At 37.7% G+C, this 21209-nt stretch overlaps 1 protein-coding gene and 1 long non-coding RNA gene across 2 annotated transcripts in view; one reads left to right on the top strand and one right to left on the bottom strand.

Moving 5' to 3' along the window:
• Positions 1–2587, top strand: part of FAM241A (family with sequence similarity 241 member A) — a 40421-nt gene extending 37834 nt beyond the window's left edge. Inside the window, exon 2 of the mRNA XM_043871164.1 lies at positions 218–2587. Coding sequence (XP_043727099.1) covers positions 218–463 — 246 coding nt within the window. The 3' untranslated portion in view covers positions 464–2587. The remainder of the gene's footprint in view (positions 1–217) is intronic.
• The window catches only part of LOC122673409, a 47817-nt gene that overhangs the window by 7705 nt on the left and 18903 nt on the right, over positions 1–21209 (bottom strand). The gene's annotated exons all lie outside the window — the stretch shown is intronic.

Raw genomic sequence — 21209 nt, 5'->3', positions numbered from 1 at the left:
ATCAGTGCTTTCCATTTTCTTGAAAGGTGATCACAGTCACAGCTGTTCTGGGTGACAATCAAAAGGAACATTCCCAGGTATTACTGAATGGTTATCAGAAGTATGCCCAGTACATACTCTGGAAGATAAAGAACTATGAAATGGTCATTACTCTTAAAAGACCTTCACCTGTTTCTCATTTTATGTTTATATTTTGTCTTGTTTTTGTTTTCCAAAGGATATTGAAGAATCACAAAACCACACTGGCGAGCCTGTTGGAGATGACTACAAAAGGATGGGGACACTTTTTGGTGAACTGAACAAAAGCCTCGTCAACATGGGCTTCACAAGGATGTATTTTGGAGAACAAATTGTAGAACCAGTAATAGTCATCTTCTTTTGGGTTATGCTGTGGTTCCTTGGCCTACCAGCCCTTGGACTAGTTGCTATTCTTTGCCTTGTCATTATTTATGTGCAGCAGTAAAATATGGCCAAATGAACTATCGTTTGACATTTGGTAGCCAGATACATAATTAGTGAAGTTATATATTTCACTACATAAAGGCTGAAAAGTTTGCCTTGTTTCAAATTGTGTGTTGTTGTTTTGCAATTAAATTTGTAAGTTGATGTTTAAAATTAAATTCACTCGATTTTAAGAGGGTTGAACATATATATAGTAGCTTATTCATAACTCTTGTTTCACTACTGTGATCTGTGCCCACTTTTAAATACTCCAATTCCCATGCCAAACCTTAAATAACACCAAAAAGTGAGCAGGGAAAATAGGATACAAAATTCAAATCAGACAATATAGATCTTGTAAAAGCTCTAATAAAACATTTTAGAAGAAAAAGCATGAAACAAGGAGCAAAAAATTTTAACTGGAGAATTGCTCCTCACTTACCCAACCAAATAAATCCATATTTTCTGGGAAATAACTTGAGTTTCCACTGTCCCTGCTCAGCCAAAACTAATGTAAATGACAACTTCTATACACTACCTTAATATTTTGATGAAAATCAGTAAAGCTAGCACATTTTCTAAAGATTGAAAAGAAATATATTTATTCTAACTGAGGAAACTTCCCAAGTTAAATGTAACTTTTTTATAATGTAATACTTGGGCTTGGAATCACTTCAGTGTATCATTTGGAATTTTAGACAATTTTGGTGCTAATTAGTTTTTGTGAATTTTTAAAGTATCATAAGCCAGGTCCATAGTTGACTGTACCCTATAGTAATGAATATTTTCCTTGTATTTTTTCCTAGATAAACATTTTCAGTGTATTTTTTTCAGAAATTTACATTTTTATAGTTCTTTTATAGCAATTAGTCTAAGATTTTAAAAATCTATTTCCTATCTTGACATGGATTTTCCCCCCAAAATTGATTTGTATTATGGCTAAAATTCTTTATTATTCTTTTTTTTTTAAAGAAAAAGCTCATTTTCTTTAATATCTGTATTAGAAAGTACAGTATTACAATATAAAACCAAATGCTTAAATTTGGAACTCAGCAGCCAGTTGTATCATATTCCTCTGCTAAAGTCAAGTCAGTAATTGGCCAGGCATGTTATTAATGTGTCTTATTTCAACACTTTGGGGTTTTATATTGAAAAATAGCATTTCTTTAAACATATTTAGAAAATGAAAAATGGCTTACTGATATTTTGGATTTTGTTAAAAAATCTAAAATCTTTATACTTCGGTCTAAAAAACTTTCTATGTAGACAAAGGATAGGTAGTTGAGATAATTATCTAGAAATTTCAGTTAAATAGAGGAAGATAGAGCAATGGGTCATTTTTATCTTTGGCAGGGTAATAACTAAAGTGTGTAAAATGTTTACTGTTCTACTTTATAAAGTTTTTACCCAATCCTGTTTTTAAAATTTATTCTGTATGTCCTCAGTGTCTTCTATCCTGAAGCAGAAAAATGATGAAAATGTTCAGTTTAGATTTCTAAAATTAGATTATCCTGGACAACAGTACCAATCAGAGGGCACTAAAAAATATTATTCCTTTGTGTAAATACAGATCTTTTAAAGATTGACTTTGAAAAAAGACTTTGTACTCTATCATTGTGTTTTTACTGGGTTTGCAATATTTTTAATAGTAACCTTTATGAACCTGGCATAAGTGCAAGTTATTTGAAAAGGTGTCATTATTCATGTCCAGTAGAGTTGCAAGGTTTTCAGTAGAAGTCATGAGATTTTGTATATCTGCATTCAATATTAAAAAGTGTATTTCTTTGTAATACTACTAGAAGTTTTAATTTCCTTTTGGAATGTAAAAAAGAAATAGTATGCATAATAATAGCTCTGGTTCCACCAGTGCCTAATATTGAAAATATTTTTAAAAGTAATTTTTAATTGTCAAATACTATGCATCTGTACACTGCTGTTAATAGGATGTATATTAAATTCTATAAAGAAATGAGATATTTTGATGCTATCTTTTCTGCATATATTATTAGAAGAGCATACCAACAAATCATTTGCTTTAACAGGGAAAAAACAAACTTTGCTCATTTGATGGAAATAAAGTATTTTATGAAAGATATTAGAATGCAAATTATACTGATGTCTTGAAATAAAAAGAAACTGGTCATTTCTTTGGTTCATGGTATAAGGAATTAATTCAAAAACATTCTCAATCATTTCAATCTCAGAAGCCAATTTTAGAAACTACTATTGCTATGAATAAAGAGATAGAAATTATAGTGCTACATTTTTAGATTTGTGTATGTATATATCACTCATACCTCAATGCAAAAGGAAAAGGTCAAGACCTATAAGTAAACTGACTCTGGATGAATAAATCCATTTTCACTAAAGGAAAAACTAAGTTTTGTAGATTTCAGTTGTCTCATATGCTGAACTGTTACATACAAGGTATTTTTCCATTCCTGGCCACCAGTCAGATCATTTCTTAGTTCACTAGTGTGCTGGAGCCAGCTTACACTGGCTTGCAAAAGCCAACTGTATACATTTAATCCCTCTTTGCCTTCAGTGACATCAAGTTGGTAGCCTGACACTGAATATGAGGGGAGTATTTACACTATAAAAATTGGCAAACACAACAAATCAGGGCTCTTTTCTTGTGGGAAGCCAGTTGTTAAACATGTATCATCAGCGCATCACTGATTAGCCACTCTAGAGGCCACATTTCCATTTCTACTCCTACAAACATAAAGGAAGCATATCAAGGCAAATCCCCACAGACCCATCCAAAATTGCATTTGAATCTTTTCCATGTGGGAACTATGGACCATAGTTGCCTTCTGACCAAAGTGTGTCTCTATTTAATCACATGTTTTGACCAGAGAAAATCTTTCTGGGCTATCACTAAGCTGCCAGTCCATTAAAGACTATCCAAATGATCAGGAAATAAGAAACAGTTATGGAACTGAGAGGGCAAATTACAGCAGAAGGCCTGTTGTAAAGTATTAAGCTCAAAATAATCAAAGCTAGGTATTGAGCAATCAAGGACTGTTTATCTGGTTTGTGATTCTATAATATTACATATTTTAGTTATTTTAATTATTAATAATTTTAATTATTTTACAAATGTTTATTGATTTCAGTTTATTTTAGAAGTTTTCATTGTGAATTAATGGCTTGACAGGGTGAAAGAAGAATTTAAAAAAATCAGACTTTCATACCTGTTAGTACTTCTAGTACTAGAATTGGCCAAGGAGAATATAAACTAATGTACAAACTGTGGCTTCAGGATTATTGCTGGACTGAATATTTTCTAAGTCCTATTTCTCTGCCATACAGTTGTGTTCATTTCGCATGCTAGTAAGGTTAACACTCAAAATCCTTCAAGCTCGGCTTTAGCAGTACGTGAACCAACAACTTCCAGATGTACAAGCTGGATTTAGAAAAGGCAGAGGAACCAGAGATCAAATTGCCAACATCCGCTGGATCACAGAAAAAGCAAGGGAATTCCAGAAAAACATTTACTTCATTGACTACACTAAAGTCTTTGACAATGTGGATCACAACAAACTGGAAAATTCTTCAAGAGATTGGAATACCAGACCACCTTAGCTGTCTCCTGCGAAACCTGTATGCAGTTCAAGAAGCAACAGTTAGAACCAGACATGGAATAATGAACTGGTTAAAAACTGAGAAAGGAGTACATCAAGGCTGTATATTGTCACCCTGCTTATTTAACTTCTATGCAGAGTACATCATGAGAAACGCTGGGCTGGATGAAGCACAAGCTGGAATCAAGAGTGCAGGGAGAAATATCAACAACCTCAGATATGCAGATGACACCACTCTAATTGCAGAAAGTGAAGAGGAACTAAAGAGCCTCTTGATGAGGGTGAAAGAGAGTGAAATGGCTGGTTTAAAACTCAATACTCAGAAAACTAAGATCATGACATCTGTTCTTAACATTTCATGGCAAACAGATGGCGGGGGGGGGGGATGGAAACAGAGACTAATTTTATTTTCTTGGGCTCCAAAAAATCACTGCAGATGATGACTGCAGCCATGAAATTTAGAATACACTTGCTCCTTGGAAGGAAGGCTATGACAAACCTAGACAGTGTATTAAAAAGCAGAAACATCACTTTGCCAGCAAAGGTCTGTATAGTCAAAGCTATGGTTTTTTCAGTAGTCATATACGGATGTGAGAGTTGGACCATACAGAAGGCTGAGTGCCAAAGAATTGATGCTTTTGAACTGCGGTTGAAGACTCTTGAGAGTCCCTTGAACTGCAAGGAGATCAAACCAGTCAATCCTAAGGGAAATCAACCCTGAATATTCACCGGAAGGACTGATGCTGAAGCTGAAACTCCAATACATCAGCCACCTGATGGGAAGAGCTAACTCATTGGAAAAGACCCTGATGCTGGGAAAGATGGAAGGCAAGAGGAGAAAGGGGTGACAGATGGCTGGATGGCATCACTGACCCAATGGACATGAGTTTGAGCAAACTCAGGGAGATAGTGAAGGACAGGGAAGCCTGGTGTGCTGTAGTCCATGGTGATGAAGAGTCGGACACGACTTAGTGACTAAACAACAGTTTCTCTGCCCAACCCTTAATTTTTGATGTTCCAGACTGTTCTTTCACGGTCTACACATTACCTTGGGCAATACCACCAGTCCCATGGCTTCACTTACCATTTCATACTAACAGCTCTCCAGTCTGCACCTCCATTTCAGAGAGTTCTATGCAGAATATTAGATTCATACATTCAACTGCTTGCCCAGCATCTATCTGTTCTTGCTTATCCCTTAGTACCCAAAATATAACATGTCCAGAAAAGGAACTTGGCATCTTTTTCCCAAACATTTTCTTCTTCTGTGTTTCTAGTCTTAGCACAGCCCACACGTAACCTATCACTCTTTCACCTTGTTCTTTTACCTCCTAGAAAGTGAAAGTGAAAGTTAGTCTCACGGTCGTGTCTGACTTTTTGTGATCCCATAGACTGTAGCCTGCCAGGCTCCTCTGTTGGTGGAATTCTCCAGGCAATAGTACTGGAGTGGGTTGCCATTTTCTTCTCCAGGGGATCTTCCTGACCCGGGGATCGAACCTGGGTCTCCTGCATTGCAAACAGATTCTTTACCAACTGAGCTACTAGGGAAGCCCTTAGTGTTTTATCTCCTAAAAATACCTTTAATCTTCCCACTTTTCTCCATTCACAGTATCACTAACCTAGTCCACACTGCCATCCATAGATTGCTATCTTAGAATCCTCACTGACCTCCTGCCTTCATTTTTCCATGTTATAATCAATAATTTTTCTAAAATGTGACTGATGTCCTTGGCCTAAATCTTTTCAATGACTTCTTATTACCATTATGATAAAATGCTTAGTCCTTAGTATAGGTTGCATGAACCCCTCGTGAACTGGTTCTTACATACCTTACCTCTATGTATCCACCTTCCTTCCCAAGCCTCACTCTACTGATGGTGTTTTCAGCTGAGAGCTGTACTTTCTTCCAGAACTCTTTTACCTTCTCTCTTTAGCTCCTCCCCACCAAACTGACTAGCACATCCACAGCTTTAAGGCTTATTTAGATATTGTGTCCCCTGGGGAAATTTTCTCTGCCTCTTTTAAATCCTGTTTTGGTATTTCACAGGGCTTCCCTGATAGCTCAGTTGGTAAAGAATCTGCCTGCAATGCAGGAGACCCCGGTTTGATTCCTGGGTCAGGAAGATCCGCTGGAGAAGGGACAAGCTGCCCACTGCGGTATTCTTGGGCTTCCCTTGTGGCTCAGCTGGTAAAGAATCCACCTCCGATGCAAGAGACCTGGTTTGGGAAGATCCCCTGGAGAAGGGAATGGCTACGCACTCCAGTATTCTGGAGAATTCGACGGACTGTATAGTCCATGGGGTCACAAAGAGTGGGACAGGACTGAGCGACTTTCACTTTTACTTTTTACTTTGATACTTAATGTGCTTTCAGAGAACCCTGTGTTTCCCCTGTCAACGTCTGTCATGTTATATTGTAAAAGTTTATGGTCAGCTTCTTTCATTAAACGATAGGCTTCACAGGCAGAGACATGTCTGTCATGTTCATAATTGCATCACCTAACACAATGACTGGCATACAGTATGTGCTCAAAATCTTTGTCAATAAATAAATCAGCTTCATTTATTCATATTCTCCCTAGAGGGTATTCACAAAGAAGACCTAAAGTTGGTTGTACTTTAAAGTTTTTTAACTCCAAAAATATACCCTATTTGCATAAAGAGCATGGATTGATTTATATGTTATCAAGAGCTGTTTATTCACTTTCAATTGAAGAATATTGCTGGTTTTTGCATACATATACAGTATTGCTACTATATGCTTACATTTTTAGAAAAAAATGTATTTTCAGTGTTGTGCTTGATGAAATCACTATTTCTCCAGAACGCAAATGGTAATTCATGCTACCTAAATTTCTTCTTTTTCCAGTATTTTTCAATAGATCTTTATTTACTAAACTTTAATGTTTTAAAAATCTCAGAAATGTGAGCAGGAATTCTCAAGTATCTAAGCTTGGTATTTTAGGCTCCTGAATAAATTCACAACTAGAGTGACCTAGCTGCCCAGATTATATATGTTAAATAACATGTGTATAAAATACTTTATTATTCTTTCTAATAAATAATGCCCTTTCACAGCCCTGCATTCTGAGTCTCCCTTCTGACTCCTTACATTGTTTTCTGCTTGTCAGTTAATTGCTGCCACATCAAGTGTGGGTATAGTCACCTGAGAGTAAAAAGAGTGTGTTTTCCTCATCCTTATTGCTGGAGCGGAAAGCCAAGGCCTGATGGATGTACAGCTTCCCAGACAATAGAGTACCGGGAAAATCCAGATCTAGATGAGCCAAGCTGTATTTCTTCTTTAAAATTATTGAATGAACTCAGCAGAAGCCAGCTAAGATCCAAAACTTGGTCATTCAAATGCTTATTAAATTTGAATTGTTATTTTTTCAGCAAAGTTCAATCACTTAACCTTTCATTGACTTCATCAGCTAGAATACAGTGATTTTTACCACAAGACCATCGACCTTTTTTGTTATGGGTTTACCCCTATATTACAAGAGACTAGCTGATGGTATATTTTTTAATGGGAGATTTTTTAAGGAAAGAATGAAAATTCTATATACAGTATACTTATTTATACCATAGTTGGTTCAAAACAAGATCTTCAGAATTATTTTTGTAGGAGGGGAGAATGAGATATATAAAAACTCAATATTTGAGACTATGTGCCATCTACAGAATGCCCTTCTCTGGTCTGTCAATAAATTTTCCTGGTTTTACATATATATCAAAAATATTCATGACTATCATTAAAGTATTTTCAGCTTTAAAAGGCACAACAGTATATGTTGTGTAAACACATATGTGTGTGTAAACACACCATACAAATAAAAGTGAAGAAGAAACAATTATGAAAGGAAAACACTTAGATGTTGGTTTGTAAAGATTAACCTAAATTAACCCTGCACAAAACCATAATGATGATTTTTCATATAAGGTTTAATATAACATTATTTAATTGTTAGACCAGTGGTTTTCAAAGGTTTTAGTTTGTTTGGCTTCAAGGGGACTGTAAGTAAGTGATTATGATAAAGCTTAGCTTTATCTACATAAACATAAATGATAAAAACAGAGCTGTTTTAGTTGATTTTGCTGTAGGCCCCAGTTCCCTGGGAAGTTAGTAAGCAGGAAATGTACTAGGGAGTGCTCTGGAGAAAGATTCTATAAATCGAGGAAAAGAAGTAGGATGGGGCAGTTCAGTACAGTCACAGCAAGGCCTCAGTGAGTCTACTGGGTGTTCTCAAACAGGAATGATCCTTCAGGATTGACCTATAGTTGGGACAACAGAGCTCTCTTCAGCCAGAAGAAACTGCCAGAGAGGACTGATGCCTGGCGGTTGTCGGCTAGCAGCTTTCCAGCAGTCATCACAGAAGACTGGGTCTTCAGAACTTTGGTTCTAAAGGAAGGATCTGAGCAGCACACACCATCCACACACACTCCCTTCTTTTCTCACCTCATCTTCCATAACCCAGCTCTAAAGAGTACAGTATGAACATGACTCATTTAAATCAAACTCACTGGTCAAGATACTTTTAAATATTTTTAAGGGGGCTTCCCAGGTGGCTCTGTAAAGAATCTCCCTGCCAAAGCAGGAGACATGGGTTCAATCCCTGGGTCAGGAAGATCCCTTGGAGAAAGAAATGGCAACCCGTTCTAGTATTATTCTTGCCTGGGAAATCCCATGCCCAGAGGAGCCTGGTGGGCCCCAGTCCATGGGGTTGCGAGAATCGAACACAGCATAGCAACTAAACAGCAGCCTTTTTAGTCTACTGAGTTGCCTGCTTCTGTTATGAGATTTGGCTGTTAGATTATGACAGTTTTAGTTGACTAGACAGTATGCCCAGAATTCAGAAAAGGCTTGAGGTTGCTACGAATAGGTGAACAGATGATTGACAGAAAAGCTCATTACTTAAAATCAGGAGTAGGAAATCCATGAAATTTTGTGTGCGTTACTGCTTACACCAAAATTTATGCTAGTAGGTCCCTCAGGTAGTGCATCACAAGACATCAGGGCGTGTCTCGGGAGCCGGGTAAGTTTAAGCCTAGACGTAGGTAAGTGCTTTCTGCTTTCTGGCCCCTTTCTCAAGTTAAAGCAATTTTAATCCTCAGACTTTTGGAGCAAGTTGAAAATAAGATTTCCAATGGTAGAGCAGAACTCACTTGTAAAGAAACCATATTCCCCTTGCCCCCAGCGCACTGCTGCAACTGATTTATGACTTGGCGATTTGGCCCTAATCATGGCTTTTCTATTTATTTTTAGCACAAAGGGTATCAGCAGCCAAATTTGGTAATTCAGTAGGCATGAACTTTCTCCAGTCTTGGTTCAGAATATTTGGGGTGCCCCTAAGAGTACTTTTACTTAATATTTTTATCCCTGGAATTTTAGGAGTGAGCAAGATCAAGCAACGTAATGGCCCCAAGCCAGTTGTATACTAAAACTATAACGTTGTTTAGGCAAGATTTCCCCCTTTGGTTATAGAAAAATATATTAGAACAATGTACAAACTTTCAGAATGATCTCTTTATGTTAGACCTGAATTTAAGACTTGGTTCTGCATTTATTGTATCTAACTGTACAATCTGTGTAAGTCAACCACATCTCTTTAAACTCCAAGATTCTCCTCTGTAAAATGGGGTAACTTTATGTAAGACTGAATAAATTATTGCATATCTTATCACAGTACCTTACACATAGCAAGCTTTCAATAAATGCTAGTCATTAAATATAAACATCCACATATAAGAGAGGACATTCTTCACTATCCATGGATATCCATGGATATCCATAAATACAAGGGAATTCTGTTACACTGCTATCATTCACAATTCCTCATGATTAAAATCTTCTGCGAATTGTCTTATAAACTTCAACTATTAGTGCTTCATGAATCAAAATGATCACAAAAATAAGGAATTAAAAAAAAAAACAAGAAGTAAAGGACGCAAAGACTTGAATAGAAATAAAATATGCTCTGTGCAACCACACCTTCCTTAATGAGATGTCATTTTCTCTAAACACTTATTTACTGCAATACCATACATGTTTTGTGCTTCTTTGCCTTAGTAAACAGGTACAGAAACACACTCACCAGTGCATCCACAGGTCTGCTGTGGATCTGAAGAGTTTACAAAATGAAATCAGTTCCAAAAATACCTCTCTAAGTTTTACTCCACTGTATAGGCTAGGTGAAGTGAAATTGTTAGTCGCTCAGTCATTTTTGCGACTCCATGGACTGTAGCCTGCCAGGCTCCTCTGTCCATGGAATTCTCCAGGCAATAATACGGGCGTGGGGAGAGATTTCCTTCTCCAGGGGAATCTTCCAACCCAGGGATCAAACCCAGGTCTCCTGCATTGCAGGCAGATTCTTTACCATCTGAGCTACCAGGGAAGTTTTTTATAGTTTATAGAATTGCAAACGGTATCTTGCTTTGATTACAAAGAAATTTCAGGTTAATCTGTTGGGGCTTATATGTTATATTATGCTTTCAGTGTGCACCAGGAATGCTGTCACCAAGATAAATGTACCTGAACCCTAGTACTCTCACATGTTTCCCGGCTGGCTCAGTGATAAAGAGTCCACCTGCCAATGCAGGAGACATAGCTGACGCAGGTTCGATCCCTGAGTCAAGAGGATTGCCTAGAGGAGGAAATGGCAGCCTGTTCCATTCTTGTCTGGAAAATTCCATGGACAGAGGAGCTTGGCAGGCCACAGTGCATGGGGTCACAAAGAGCGGGACGTGATTCGGCAACTGAACACACACTCTCACATAAGAAAACTAGTACATGCCAATATACATGGATACATTCTGCGCACAGGCTGGTAGAAACCAGTAAAGATTACTAGTATATAATGTTTAAAAGAGTATTATTAATTTGTTCATAAAGTCTTATCTTTTTAGTCTGTAAAAACACACTAAAGGCTTCAACTGCATTGTTCCATCCTGGGTTTCTCTTTCCTAGTTCCTTTTCTTTTAAGCCGTTCTCCCTCCCTGAAAAGTGAACGTTCCTCAAATCAGACATTTATGGCTGTGAATGTTTTATAATAAATTATGGCATATCTTTAGTGCCATCTCCTAGTGTATTTCAAAACTGGTTCTCCCACATTTCCCTTAACTGTCAGTTTACGCTTTCAGATATTTTTATAAGATGCTCAGATAGAGCTCATGTTGGCAAAATACAGCTCTCCTCAGGCATTTCTTCCTTTTTCAACTTGTAAGAAACATTTCTTGAGAGCTGCATGTCTAGCTACCTGAGCACCATAGCCTCTGTAACAGAGATACGGAGCTTTTCCTGTCCTGCCGTATCGCTGACGCCCAAGTCAATGACACGGGCTTTTTCTACCAACTTGGCAAAAGACCTATGCTAACAAAGGAGACATTATTTTTGTAATGCAGAAAGAGTTAGACATAAAAAGACCTGAACATTAATAACTTGTTTTAAATTTCGGATGCCTTACTGATACCACTTAACTAGTGCTAGGCGCTGCTGTTTCGTCTCGGCCAAGAAAGACGAACTGCTATTAACATGACCTCTTTACCACGTGAGTCACTTCTCTCTTCAGCAAGGCCTGTCAGAAATGGTCATACCAGGAAAAAGATGATTCTAGTAAATTCTCGAAGTATATCTAAACTTCGTGTTTAATCTCTTCACTACCATCCAGTCAAAGAGCAGGGCTGTCGCTCCACCTGCCCGGCTTCTCTATTTCTCCTAATGCTGACGGTGCCTCCAGTTCTATGCAGAGCTTTCTGCTTCCCAGAACCATGTTTCTCAATGCAGATTGCATTGCAAGATTAGATTAATCTTCAGAGGAGGCCTAGAGAATGGACAATGATTTTTTTTAGTAGGTTTGGCACATGGAATCAGAGCAAGACTAAAAGGAAACTTTCTGTGAGGCACCATCTGCTGCCAAGCTTTTTCTTTCTGGAACAACGAACATCGTCAGCATGAATTCATGTTTAGCCTAATATAAATACAGAAAAATAAAAACAGATAAAGACAAATAAATAAACAGATAAAGAAATAAGTATAGATATGAGTACATACAAGAGGTTACTGTTGAAAGAGTTCAGGTCATGCCACCCCTAAAATATATCACTTGTGTACATTGATTATTTTGAGCTGAAAGCACTTACAAAGCAGCCAATGCTAAGGAGGTTTTCTCTGAACTCCCCTTATCTGCCTAAAGACAGATCTTCTAAAAGGAACTCAGTTGTCATAAATTCCCTTGACAGGAGTTTCATCAACCAGGGAACACTGACTCCTATCAGACTAGTGGACCCAATAGCCAGACAAACTTTGAAACAAACCACCATACAGTATGTCCCATCTGTTCTTCTAAAAGCCCACTCACCCTCCCTAAAAATCATTTCCTAAACTGCCTGCATCCCTTTCCCCCACTAACATGGCATCATGCGCGTGCTGAGTTGCTCGGTCATGTCCAATCGTGTCTGACTCTTTGTGACTCTGGGCTGTGGCCCGCCAGGCTCCTCTGTCCATGGGGTTTTTCAGTCAAGAGTACTGGAGTGGCTTGCCATTTCCTCCTCCAGGGGATCTTCCCAACCCAGAGATCCAGCGTCTCCTGCATTGCAGGTGGATTCTCTACCAGCTGAACCATCGGGGAACCCCAGTTAAGATGGTATGTACGTTCTCAAATCTCACCAATTTAGGGGCGAAGGTATTCAATTTTATTTTCTGTGTGTGAAATATTAAAGTATAATGAATTTATATACCTTTATCCTGTTAGTCTGCCTATTGTCAGTTTATTTCACAGACACATATTTCCAAACTGAGGGCACCCAGAGGTAACAACACCCCAGTGGTAACCAGTGCAATAGCACAGCTTTGTTTCTGAGGTCTTCCTCTCAACAAATTCAGATTGAGGATCGTTCTAGAACATATCTGACTGGTACTCCTCACATCTGTCAAGGTCATCAAGAACAGGGAGATTCTGAGTAACTCCTTCAGACAAGTGAAGGCTAAGGAGACATGATTATTGAATATAATGCGGTATCCTGGAAAGGATTATGAAAGAAAAAGAACATTAGGTAAATAAAACCAAGGAATTCTGAATAATATATGTATTTCAATTAATAATAATGTATCAATATTGGTTCATTAGTTGTGACAAATTACTATACTATAAATATAAGATTTTAATAGGAGAAACTGGATACGGGATATATAGGAACCCTATGCATACTCTTTGCAACTTCTCCATACATTTCAAACTATTCTAAAATTAAAAGTTTGTTTTAGGGTGGGACGCAGAAAGCTGGGAGGGAGGCTCACGAGGGAGCAGGTATACGTATATTTATGGCTGATTCATGTTGTTGTATGGCAGAAACCAACACAACATTGTAAAGCAATTATCCTCCAATTAAAAATAAACTTTTAAAAAAAGTTTGTTTTTAAAAAAAGCAATTTAACACATTCTACTAAATCCTTAGTCATGTCAGTAACTGTGTATTATCCCCTTTACTATAAATGTAATTTGTGTTATCAGACAACATGAGTTCTTAATGACTTCTCCTTTTGTCCTCTTCTTTCTATGTATTTTTTATAGGAGCAACATACAAAATTCACAATAATTCACTCTTCTTTGAAAATTTATTGATTCGTTACTTTCCGTGTATTTGATTAATCTTTAATAAGTTTCCTGGGGAAGGGCATAGGAATCTAAACGTCCTCATACAAAGCAATGAGGTCACGCCCAGGAGAGCCTTTGGGTTTGACATATACTCCTGTCCTTCTAGTGGTTCCTGCTGGGTGTGGGGTATACCTCCAGAAGTGTGTCCTGAGACTGGACACACTGTGACTGTCTCAGAGTCTGCTGGCTCAGAGGTCCTGAAGAGCCTCACCCCTGTTGAGAATTCTCGCCTGCTCAGGACACAGCAAACTGGAACATCATCTCCTTCCGCCACCAACCCCCAAAGAACAGCCTGAATCTCAGAGCTTACCCAGAAGAGAGTTCCTAGACTAGAACTATCTTAAAAGTCTTTCCAGAGAGACCTCCCAGGTTCATATTGATTTGACTCCGTGGCCTGAAGGAACCTGCAGAGGAAGGATGCAGGGATGGGTCCTGCAGCCTGGCAACCTTCTTCTGCACTCATGACTCCCCGTGGGGGCATCCTCCGTATATCTGCACCGAGAGGCCCTCCCAGGGGAGGATAACAGGTGCTGGGTACTCTCTCTAGCGTCAGGCTTTCCCAGGCTTGATAACTGCTTGGGACAGCAACACCTGTTCTTCTCATTAAGCTATCTGTGCTTTATGAGAAGTCGAAACTATTTCTGCCTGAATATCTTCAGTATACTCTCTACCATCTTTTGAAAAACCTTTGAGAAGTATAGAGTCAGCGACTCTAACTACCCATTGGTGATTATGGAGACGGTCTGTACACTGAACAGGTGAAAAGGGAATTTTGCTTGCAGTCTATTCTTCCCTCCTGCCCTCAAGGAAGCCAGCTGTGCCTGGATTATTCTTGTTTGTCAGCATCAGTTTAAGCACTCAAAGGGATAAAACATTACCAGATAAGGTTTAAAAAACATCTTGACCCTAGTTAAATGTTAAATTTAAATTAATTGGGTTATAGTTATATATTCTATATATAATTTATTATGAATATTTATTATATTTATTTAATTTTTAAAAACATTTTCCAGAAGACATAGTAAGGTGTTAACAGTGGTGACCTCTGAGTGGTAGGTGTGTTCTTATTTAATCATTTTTGCTTAGCTTATTTTCTACAATGCAGTCCATGTCCACTAAAAACAAAAGGCTATTGTTTTTAATCTATGCTAATTTACGCATTTCTGGCATTAAATTTTTCTACCTTCTATCTGCTCCCTAGCTGGCAGAAAAGTGATTTCTTTAAAGGATAATCTATCTAATGAAACAGAAAAGCTGCAAAAATACATACCAAGAATGCTAATAAACTGAGTTTTTACTCATTAAAAAAATGCTTCTCAAAGTTTTCCATGAGGTACTGGCCTTCAGGATGGAAATTTCCAAACTGTTTTCACTTACTACTATAAAAATTGCATGAGTGATCAGGCCTGAACACAGATGGGGAAAGTTGGCGATGCTTAGATGACAAAAAGGATAATAAGGCCCATATACTGAGCTGTTTGCTTTAGACTGCACCTGGTCCAAGCGGCCCCAAAGTGCTTCAAAGCCAACGTCATAATTGGTTGTTGGGAAATGAGCTTAATGTCACAGAAAGGTCAGTTCTAACACCGAAAACCATCTGAACTGAGAACTTCTTAGCACTGTACTTTGAACATAATGTTTATACAGTTATTTTGTTCAACTCTTTGCATTGTTGTTGTTTAGTCACTAAGACATGTCCAACTCTTTGCAGCCCCATGAACTGCAACACACCAGGCTTCCTGGCCTTCACTATCTCCAGAAGTTTGCTCAGACTTAGGTCCATTGAGTCAGTGATGCCATCCAAACATTCACCATGAAGTGATGGGACCAGATGCCATGATCTTAGCTTTTTGAATGTTGAGTTTTAAGCCAGCTTTTTCACTCTCCTCTTTCACCTTCATCAAGAGGCTCTTTAGTTCCTCTTTACCTTCTGCCATAAGGGTGGTGTCATCTGCATATCTGAGGTTATTGATCTTTCTCCTGGCAATCTTGATTCCGGCTTGTGCCTCAGCCAGCCTGGCATTTGGCATGATGTACTTCCCTGATGGCTCAGATGGTAAAGTGTCTGCCTGGAATGAGGGAGACTGGGTTCGACTCCTGGGTTGGGAAGATCCCCTGGAGAAGGAAATGGCAACCCACTCCCGTACTCTTACCTGGAAAATTCCATGGACTGAGGAGCGTGGTAGGCTACAGTCCATGTGGTCGCCAAGAGTCGGACATGACTGAGCAACTTCACTTTTCACTCTAAATATAAGTTAAATGAGCAGGGTGACAATATACAGTATTGACATACCCCTTTCCCAATTTGGAACCAGTCCATTGTTCCATGTGTGGTTCTAACTGTTGCTTCTTGACCTGCATACAGGTTTCTCAGGAGACAGGTAAGGTGGTCTGGTATTCCCATCACTTTAAGAATTTTCCACAGATTGTTCTGATCCACACAGGCAAAGGTTTCAGTATAATTAATGAAGCAGAAGTTTTTGGAATTCCCATGCTTTTTCTATGGTCCAATGAATGTTGACAATTTGACATCTGGTTCCTCTGCATTTGCAAACCCAGCTTGTACATCTGGAATTTGTTGGTTCATGCACTGTTGAAGCCTAGCTTGAAGGATTTTGAGCATTACCTTGCTGGCATGTGAAATGGGTTCACTTGTACAGTAGTTTGAACATTCTTTAGTATTGCCTTTCTTTCAGATTGGAAAGAAAACTGACCTTTTCCAGTCCTGTGGCCACTGCTGAGTTTTCCAATATGCTGGCATACTGACTTTAACAGCATCATCTTTTAGGATTTTTCAAAAGCTAAGCTGAAATTCTATCACCTCCACTAGCTTTGTTCACAGCAATGCTTCCTAAGGCCCACTTGACTTCACACTCCAGGATGTCTGGCTCTAGGTGAGCAATCACACCACCGTGGTTATCCAGGTCATTAAGACCTTTTTTTGTGTAGTTCTTCTGTGTTTTCTTGCTACCTCTTCTTAATCTCTTTTGCCTCTGTTAGGTCCTTGCTGTTTCTGTCCTCTATTTTGCCCATCTTTGCACAGAGAGAGTATGTAGTTAATGCATTATAAATAAAGCTCATGTTATATTAATTTGGCTCCAAATTTCACTTGACTAATTTTGGAAGTTCTATATAAGGATTCTAATTCTTTTGTTTGAATTTTTTTTTCTCTATTTCATGAATCAAAAGAAATTCCAGGCAAAAGCAATGTGACAGACTATTCATCATCATCAAATATGCATGCACTTCTGCTCATGTCATCGCATTCCCTACAGTCAGGTTGGGGCCATATATCAAGTTCTAGTCAATATATTGTGAGTAGAAGTGATGAAGGAAATAGTCATGCTGAGATGAGATTGTTAAAAGTTGGGTGGCCTTTTCAAGCGCTCTTTTCTCTCCCAAAGCAACTTTGAATAGTACATGTTCCAAATCTATAAGAAGATATCTCAATCATTATTGAACTATCTTGTGAATGCAAAGTAAATATTTATTGTGTTAAGTCTCTAAAGTCTGAGGATTAATCTATTAATTAATCATAGCAAAGCAAAAAGTGACTAATTCATACTGCTGATACTTCATTTTTATGTCCTAAATAAATTATCTTTATCCTTATTAAAAAGTAAGCTATTTCAAGAAAAAAATAAAAGCAAATGATACTAGAATATTTAAATCTAGTCAATGTAACATCATACTGAACCTCAGTTAATTGTGATCTAATGGGTAAGACTTAAAAATAGCTTCCAGTACAAAAAAGCTTTGAGGAAAAATTAATGAATGCAAGTCAAACTCAGAAAAATCCAGGGATTAAAAGAAATGATAAAATAAGTTCATGATTTTATGTGAAATTCATTATCAATTGATGTTTCTTAAAGTTAAATCCATAACTTAAAAAATAATTCATGGAAGAAAAAAGAAAAAATTCAGTATTTAAATAAGCACATTCCTAATTTTTGGAGGCTAAAATCTGAGATAAATAATGTTTTACACATGGCAAGACTTATGGTTATGTACATACTAAATAATATAAAATTGGATTTCTAAGTCCAACCATTATTTTTTAGACATCTTTTCACATGTGTCTTTTGGGTTGGAAGATTGTTGAATAAGAGAGGTGAAGAGGATGAAGTTGTCGAAAGAACCAGTGAAAAAAATGGGAATTAAGAAAACTAGAAACAAGGAAAAATCAGGAAAAACTGGTAAAGCAGTGGAAGAAAGAAAGAGCTAGATTATTTTATTAATAAATAAAGGGGGGAAAATGTATATTGATCACAAATTCAATCCCATTTAAAAAGAAACAAGGCCAGTGAATGTGTTATTTTATTTTTTGCCAGCAGGTGGCAGCTCTCACTAAGTGTATAATGGAGATGTTCCTGAGTATTACTGTACTATTCTCAGGCAGGCAATCCTGAGAATTTAATACAGGCTCTCACATGAAAATGGAAAAAAAGGAAGAAGCCAAAATTTTATATCAGTCATTTCTTTATACAGCACTAAAATAGGACTTTTCAAAATTGTTTAATTGTAAGAAAAATATAAAACAATTACCTTCTAGGGGTACAATAGAAACAAAATAATATTTCCTCCAATAGAACAATTTTCAGTTACTTCTTGAATTTCTTTTTGTTTTGTTTTGTTTGTCTTTGTAAACTTTGAGTTGTCAGAACGCACTGGTGTACTCTAGGTAAGATCATGAAATGCAAGGATTGGATGGATGGGACTTAGCATTATCCTAATCACATAAAAAGGGTTAAACACACACAAAAACCACTGTGTATTTCTCAAGGGTACCTATATCTTTAAATAAGTATCAAGAAGGAATATTGAAAGGACATATATGCATTAGTTCTAATGTTTATGAAGGAGAGGGAATGGGATTAGGGATAGAAGATGGAAAAAAATATATTTAGATTTATCCATAAATATGTCATAGTTTCTGTTACTTTAGTAAACAGCATATTTTTATTACACTTCCAATTGTTTGTTATGGTACATACAGAAATATGGTTGATTTTTGTGTATTGACCTTATAGCCTGAAATTCTGCTAAATTCACTATATTGACATTAGTATTCTTTTGTAGATTCATTCAGATTTCCTATCTACAGGTTCATGTCATCTTTGAATAAAGACAAGGGTTGACCATCACCAATCTGTATATATATGATGTCTCTCTCTCTTTTGTCTACTTCACTGTCTAGAATTTCCAGTTTAATAGAAATGGTGAAAGCTGACATCCTTGCCTGTTTTTTAATCTTAGCAATAAAGTATTCACTCTTTCATCATTAAGTATGATTATAGCTGCAGCTATTTTATAGAGTTTCTTTACCAAGCTGAGAAAGTGTCCTTCTTTTCCTAATTTGCTGAAAATTTTTATAACAGATGTTAAATTTTGTGAAATACTTTTTTCTGTGTCTTTGGAAAGGGTTGTATGGTTTTTCCTTTATAGTCTGCTGATATGGTGAATTACAGTGATTAGCCTGAACCAAGCCTACAGTCCTGGGAGAATACAACTTAGTTATGATGTTTTATCCTTTTTATATATTTCTGGATTTTATTAGCTAGTATTTTTTTGAAAATATTTGCGTCCATGTTTACGTGACATAAATTATCTTTTCTTGAAATGTCTTTGACCTGGTATCAGAGTAATGCTAGTCTCATAAAGTGAGTTGGGAAGTATTCTTTTCTCTTCTGTTTTCAAAAAAATTTGAGTAAAATTGGTATGTTTCTTCCTTCTTCTTTAAATATTTGGAGAATTTACCAGTGAAGCCAGCTGAACATGGAGTTTTCTTTATGGAGAAGTTTTTAACTACAAATCCAATTCAATCTATTGATAAAATATCTGCCATCCAACTGGGATGTTTGAAGCATTTATATTTAATGTAGTTATTTACGTGAAGTGTGAAAGTGTTAGTCACTCAGTCATGTCTGACTCTTTGCAACCCCATGAACTGTAGCCCACCAGGCTCCTCTGTTCATGGAATTCTCCAGGCAAGAAGACTGGAGTGGGAATTTAAATCTACTACTGTGTTATTTGGGCTTCTCTCATAGCTCAGATGGTAAAGAATCTGCCTGCAATGCAGGAGACCCCGGTTTGATTCCTGGGTCAGGAAGATCCCTGGAGAAGGGAAAAGCTACCCACTCCAGTATTCTGGCCTGGAGAATTCCAATGGACTAAAAAGTCCATGGGGTTGCAAAGAGTCAGATGTGACTTTCACTTTCACTGCGTTATTTTTCCCTTTCTCCCACCAATAAGCTGTTACTGTTTGTTACTTGATGGGTAGTTTATGATGGGACTTTGTTGTTGCTATTATTGTTTAGTCACTAAGTTGTGTCCAACTCTTTGCGACCCCATGGACTGTAGCCCACCAGGCCCCTCTGTCCATGGGACTTCCCAGGCAAGAATACTGGAATGGGTTGCCATTTCCTTCTCTAGGGCATCTTCTTGACCCAGGGATGGAACCCATGTCTCCTGCATTGGCAGGCAGATTCTTTACCACTGAGCCAGCAGGGAAGCCCCATGGTGGAATGAAGAGGGTTCTTATTTCTCCTGCCCATCCTGAGCCTTAGGAAGGCCATGTGTACCCGGGGCCTTAGGTAGGCTTTCCCAACCCTCCCAGCTCTTAGAATCAACCTCTTGAGAGTCTTGCACGAGAGAAGGTTTTCTGCCTCTCCTCCATCATCATACTGCTCCTCTTGTTACTCACTGCAAAATTCCTGGTCAGGCAGAGGGGTTTCTTGTCCTTCTCACTCTAGCACGTGGCTTTTGCTTCTGTCCCTTCCTTAGTAGCACTGTACCTTTGCCTGGGCCCTGGTAGTAGAATGGTTTCCTGCTCATCTCCCAGGGGTGTGTAGCTTCTGCTTTGGATGTAAGAAGAGTCTAGAAAGTGCAGAGATTTTCACTAAGGAGTATGCTCTCGGATCCCCTGGTCTGTACCCAAGATTATACTCATAGTCATTTTTGTGAACACCAGGTAGAGACCAATGGAAAAGAAATGATAAATGAATGACTCCAAAGCTCCCAAAGACCCTAAACTGCCACTGGACTTCACACTCAGCCTTTAAGGATTTGTTAAAACTTCAGCTGTTTTCTTTTTCCTGCTTTTATGACAACAACCTCTTCCATCTGTGATCTGTGAAAGGTGAAACAGATCATACGTGCCATCTCTCCTTGGAGACACTTTAGAATTTATCTGTTTGCCTAGCAACCTCACTCCTTTGATAGGTTTGATAAATTATGATATTACCTAGCCTTTTCTCATGGTTAGGATGCGAGTGACATTTGTGTGTGTGTGTGTGGTAGGGAGATGTGCCAGGAGATAGATGAAACAAGACTGGCGAGATGTTGATAATTGTTAAATATGAGGGATAGCAGATGGAGATTAGTGCTTTTTTTTCTAATTCTGTATATGTTTTAAATTTTCCAGAATAAAAAGTTTTTGAATAATTGCTTGAAGATTGAAACACGTTAGAGATTAGGCTTCATATTCTAGAAACTGCTTTGTAATTAATATTTATTCTAAAATAGAATAGTCC

This window comes from Cervus elaphus, chromosome 17 (genome assembly GCF_910594005.1).
Source record: "Cervus elaphus chromosome 17, mCerEla1.1, whole genome shotgun sequence".
NCBI classification, from domain to species: domain Eukaryota; kingdom Metazoa; phylum Chordata; class Mammalia; order Artiodactyla; family Cervidae; genus Cervus; species Cervus elaphus.
This window is presented reverse-complemented; position numbering and strand designations above follow the sequence as displayed.